At 47.1% G+C, this 5,945-nt stretch overlaps 1 protein-coding gene across 2 annotated transcripts; it reads left to right on the forward strand.

Annotated features, from left to right (window-relative positions):
- Positions 1-1,378: 1,378 nt before the first annotated feature.
- TMEM141 (transmembrane protein 141) lies at positions 1,379-5,611 on the forward strand. 2 transcript variants are annotated; one of them, XM_044268391.1, is made up of 5 exons: positions 1,379-1,495; positions 1,883-1,949; positions 2,293-2,376; positions 4,654-4,761; positions 5,246-5,611. In XM_044268391.1, the coding sequence occupies exons 1-5, from the start codon at positions 1,442-1,444 to the stop codon at positions 5,302-5,304; spliced, it is 372 nt and encodes a 123-aa protein (XP_044124326.1). In that variant the 5' UTR covers positions 1,379-1,441; the 3' UTR covers positions 5,305-5,611. The 2 variants fall into 2 exon arrangements, with proteins under 2 accessions (XP_044124326.1, XP_044124327.1); XM_044268392.1 differs by lacking the exon at positions 2,293-2,376.
- Positions 5,612-5,945: the final 334 nt, after the last annotated feature.

The raw sequence follows: 5,945 nt of genomic DNA on the forward strand, positions 1-5,945 counted from the left end.
TGGAGGAAGAGATACAATACTTCACAGCGGGGGCCATTTACAAAGAACGGAGAATGTGACAAATAGTGCCGCTCTTTATAAGGGCTCGTTTACTCGACTGTATGCCTTTTTCAGTGTTTTGCTGTCCGTTTTTTAACAGATCTGTTGTTCCGTTTCCGTTGCGTTTCTGATTCCGTTTTTCCGTATGGCGTATACAGTATACAGTAATTATATGGAAAAAATTGGGCTGGGCATAACATTTCCAATAGATGGTTCCGCATCCGATGGATGCATTTACGTATGTGTTCCGTATTTTTTTTTTTCGGACCCAATGACTTGAGTGGAGCGACGGAACGTGATTTGCGGGCAATAATAGGACGTTTTATCTTTTAACGGAACGGAAACGGAATGCATACGGAGTACATTCCTTTTTTTTATTTTTTTTGCGGAACCATTGAAATGAATGGTTCTGTATACGGAACACAAAAAACGACTTGTAAACAGAAAAAACAGTCGTGTGAAAGAGGCCTGCGTTCTGTTTACGTTCCGTTTAGTTTTTTTCATTCTGTATACGGACTGTATACGGAACCATTCATTTCAATGGTTCCGCAAAAAAACGGAAGGTACTCCGTATGACTTCTGTTTCCGTATTTCCGTTCAAAGATAGAACAAGTCCTATTATTGTCTGCCCAACGGACAAGGATAGTGCTGTTCTATTAGGGGCCAGCTGTTCCGTTCCGCAAAAAACAGAATGCGCACGGACGTCATCCGTATTTTTTGCGGATCCGTTATTATCGGACCGCAAAATACTGAAAAAGCTATACGGTCGTGTGCAAGAGGCCTAAGGGCTCGTTCACACGACTGTGTGAAGCCCGTGCCTGTGCTGTGGACCGCAAATTGCGGTCCGCAATGTACGTGCACCGACCGTGGCCCAGCCGCATGGGTCCGCGATCCCTCCGTTTCGCAAAAAGATAGAACATGCTCTATCTTTTTGCGGTGTGGAGGCACGGAACAGAACCCCAGAAAGCACTACGTAGTGCTTCCGTTCCGCATCTCCGGATTTGCGGACCCATTGAAGTGAATGTGTCCGCATCCGTGATGCGGAATGCACACGGAACGGGTCCGCAATACGGCAACGGGCAGAACACGTTCGTGTGAACGAGGCCTAACGCAGGTGCACCACCGGCGGTCCGTATCCTGTCCTGCTTCCAAGCGTAAATGTTGATAAATTTGGAAATCTCTACACTTGCAGGTATCGCTTGGGTGTTTTTTAAAAAAAGGCAACTTTTTTTATGACAAAAACAGGCGTTGCGCGGTTGTAGATGACCCCCAGTGACAATAAGCTGCCCTCCAACACAATGTTGGCTGCGAGCCTCTGTCCTCCTCGCCACCAGGTGTCGCTGCTGAGACCGCCTGCGTCCGGCCACTGCACCCGGAAGAACTGGATGCTGGAGGGAGCGCGATGGTGAACCTCGGACTCTCCAGAGTGAACGACCAGCTGGCTGCGAAGCACCCAGTGAGTCCTGAGCATTTACCTTCTCACTGCTGAGGGTTTGTTACAATTGTATCCAGTCTAGACAATCCTCTGTGACTCCACTCTGATACAATGTATCTATCCCTACAAGGAGAATGTATCAATCAGCAGAAAGGTTCCTGCTGCTGCTGCTGCTGGGACTGACCAGTCTGGCATGCAGGCTCCTATTCACTGACAGCAAGCAGAAGGAGACAGGAAGTTCCTTGTTGCACAGCTTTTCATCAAACAATGATTTGGCTTGGAAGTCCCTTGTGTGACTCAGTTCAGACACGCGGAATGGCTGACTCACCAGGAGCGGCAGCGTGACTCGCTGGGAAGAATTTTCCGGCTGGGGGTCAATAATACCTGGTTTTTTTTTTGTTTTTTTAGGGCTTACAAGGGTACGCAGCGTGCCAGTCGCAGGCGTTCATGAAGGGGGTGGTCACCTTCATCACAGGTAACTGATAACACGGACGCCCATGATGTTCAGGAGCCACGGTTCACGCCTGTTAACCCCACGTGGGGCGATTCTTTGGCGCATGTCAGATTATCAGGATTTAGAGGAACATACAGGATTTTGGAGGGAAAATGCAGTTCTGTTGTAAAGCGGGACAGACATTTAGGCAATCGCACACCTGGCAATCCCCCAAACTACACACAGACAACCATTTCCGGATTTCCCATTGACTTCGGGTATCCGCACACGGGTTATTCCTGCTGCAGGAATGGGGGGTAGCAGAGGGGCCCCTGGGCACCGCCATCGTCGTCTTGTTTTAACCTCTTCCTGTCTGTGTTCCCAGGGACAGGTGCCGCACTGGTGCTCCAGAGCGTGTTCAAAAAACGCCTTCCGTATCCCCTGCAGTGGAATATACTCCTGTCCGTGGGTAAGCCAGAACAGAGCTGAAACTATAGACATCTGCAGCGCGACGCCACCTAGAGGCGCACAAAGGGGGAACCGAAAAGTGCAAAACTGTGGTGCTGCCCCTAGCGGCCAAGTCATTGTGAGCAATGACCGCGATCAGGTGAACCATAATCCAAGCAGGGTACAAAGAACCCCATCATAGGCGCCCTACTGGCGAACCAACAGCTAGCACCTCCTGCCCCCTCATGCTTTTGTTTGGGAACCCATACAGACGAAAAGGCGCCGTAAGGGCTCATTCACATTGCTGGGTTTTTATAATGGCTGTTTTTAGAACCAATTAAAGTCTATGAAGCTATTCAAATAGGACCTGGCCAGACGGACCCTACGTTTTTTTTAACGGCCGATTAGACAGGGGGGAAGCGCCCGTCTAATGCCTGTTAAAAACGGGTGCACTATGTTAAAAAAAGGAACTTTCGGGGGCTCAAATATAATACGTCAGCCACTTAAACACGAGGGGACACTCGCTCCCCATTGGAGGCAGCAGGACCTGCATTACCAGCGCGATGACATCACATGATCACGATGGGAGTGACCGGTCCTGCTGCCTCCAGAAGCCAGTGCTCCTGCGCACGCAGGTGGATGATACAAGTATTTAATATTTTTATCGGGGCCAGCAGAATGGGGGGCACTAGGGGGGTCATTACTTATACTGGGAGGCACTAAGGGGGTCATTACTTATACTGGGAGGCACTAAGGGGGTCATTACTTATACTGGGAGGCACTAAGGGGGTCATTACTTATACTGGGAGGCACTAAGGGGGTCATTACTTATACTGGGAGGCACTAAGGGGGTCATTACTTATACTGGGAGGCACTAAGGGGGTCATTACTTATACTGGGAGGCACTAAGGGGGTCATTACTTATACTGGGAGGCACTAAGGGGGTCATTACTAGGCCTCATGCACACGACCGTGCCTTTTTTTTTGCCGTCTGCAAACCGCGGATCTGCAAAAAACGGAAGCTGTCCGTGTGCCTTCCGCAATTTTTTTGGTTCTGCAAAAAAAATGGAACGGATACGGAAGACATACGGAGTACATTCCGTATGTGTTCAGTTTTTTTTTTTTTCTGGACCCATTGACTTGAATGGAGCCACGTAACGTGATTTGCGGGCAATAATAGGACATGTTCTATCTTTCAACGGAACAGAAATACGGAAACAGAATGCATACGGAGTAGGTTCAGTTTTTTTTTTTTTGCGGAACCATTGAAATGAATGGTTCCGTATACGGAACGCAAAAAACGTCCCACAAACGGGGAAAAAAAAACGGTTGTGTGAAAGAGGCCTTATACCAGGATGCACTAAAGGGGTCATTACTTATACCGGGAGGCACTAAGGGGGGGTCATTACTCATACCGGGAGGCACTAAAGGGGGTCATTACTTATACTGGGAGGCACTAAGGGGGGTCATTACTTATACCGGGAGGCACTAAAGGGGGTCATTACTTATACTGGGAGGCACTAAAGGGGGTCATTACTTATACTGGGAGGCACTAAGGGGGGTCATTACTTATACCGGGAGGCACTAAGGGGATTATTACTTATACTGGGAGGCACTAAGGGGGGGTCATTACTTATACTGGGAGGCACTAAGGGGGGGTCATTACTCATACTGGGAGGCACTAAGGGGGTTATTACTTTTACCGGGAGGCACTAAGGGGGTCATTAATTATACCGGGAGGCACTAAGGGGGGGGTCATTACTTATACCGGGAGGCACTAAGGGGGGGTCATTACTCATACTGGGAGGCACTAAAGGGGGTCATTACTTATACCGGGAGGCACTAAGGGGGTCATTACTTATACCGGGAGGCACTAAGGGGGTCATTACTTATACCGGAAGGCACTAAGGGGGTCATTACTTATACCGGGAGGCAAAAAGGGGGTCATTACTTATACCGGGAGGCACTTTACATTTTGGAGAGAACTACAGGGGGGGGGGGGCATTTTAGATAATGGGAGGCACCAAGGCAAGGGAGTATTACTTACTGACAGGCCATTGGGTGTCCAGGGGATGCTATGGGGGGGCATCTATACTAAGGTTTAAAAAAAATTATATATATATATTAAATTCATCAATTTTTAATGGCCATTAAAAAAAAAAACTGCTGCAACCTGGATGCAAAACAGTCATGTGAATCCAGCCGAACAGGACGCTCCATGCCTACGGCCCACGGTGGTGGTGGTGTTGCTGCTCGCCTCCATGATGGCGTCCTTTCCTAAATCTGAACCCGGTTTCAGTTGCAGGGTCGGTGGCCAGCTACGTAGTGACCAAGAGAGAAACGGAGAAGTGCACTGACCTGTGGATCTACCTGGAGAAGGGGCAGATATCTCAGCTACATCAAGCAGGTAGCTGTATAAATATACACGCCCCTATGCGCCTTTCTGGAGGAGTACATGCCCTGACGTAGCTCACAGGGGTATAAATCTGTCATATGTGCATCACACAGCCCTATTGGTTTCAACAGGAGGGTCCCTGGGTCTAAACCTGCCATTCATTTCAGTGCACTACAACCAGACACAACACCCCTTGTTCTTGGCACTGATCTCTGATGGGACCTTGCCCTTTAAATGCACTCTAATTTAAAGGAACAGTACAAGTAAAATGTATACACTGTACTGTGCAAAGGGCAGGACCTTAGGGGGTGAAGCATGACAGCAGTTCTTTCATGGCTTGTATCTGAACCCCTAGATCCCGCTCCATCCCCTAAGACCCTGCGCTAGGGACAGATTTACAACAGAAATGCCCCGGAATTCTGGTGTATTGGCCTCGCTCCACAGTCAGTGCTTTACACCCCGGGCCTGCATTGATTTTCACTCTATTTTCTTTCAGGACAACAGCAGGTATCAGATACCACAAAGCAGAACAAATATGGAGACACAATCGAATAAATCCCCCCCCATAAAAAACTAGGGACTTTTCATACTGCAGAAATAAACACGGGGAGCAAATCAAAGAGCGATTTACATCCTGATCACAGATTGGAAATCTGCAAACAGCGAGGAAATCCCCAAATAATCCTCTCACCTACAGGACTTCCTCCAAGAGGACAAGTGATAAGGAAGTTCAAAAGAAGGAATATAATTACTGCTGTAAAAGTCCCTTTACAATAGGGAGTGATGAATACATAGCTATAACTGTTATATATATGTGTGTGAATACCGTATCTCTATATTTATATAAATCTGTTTCCCAGTATGTGTCATATGTGTATGATTAGAAAGAAGAGGGGGTTATTCAATATGTGACAAGAAAAAGTCCCATAATAATAGTACTCCTTATATCCAACAATATAACTACTATGATACTGCCTCCTATGTACAAGACTATAACTACTATAATACTGCTCCTATGTACAAAAATATAACTACTATAATACTGCCCCTATGTACAAGAATATAACTACTATAATACTGCCTCCTATGTACAAGAATATAACTACTATAATACTGCTCCTATGTACAAGAATATAACTACTATAATACTGCCGCCTATGTACAAGAATATAACTACTATAATACTACCTCCTATG

The sequence above is a fragment of the Bufo gargarizans genome, chromosome 9 (assembly GCF_014858855.1).
Source record: "Bufo gargarizans isolate SCDJY-AF-19 chromosome 9, ASM1485885v1, whole genome shotgun sequence".
NCBI classification, from domain to species: Eukaryota; Metazoa; Chordata; class Amphibia; order Anura; family Bufonidae; genus Bufo; species Bufo gargarizans.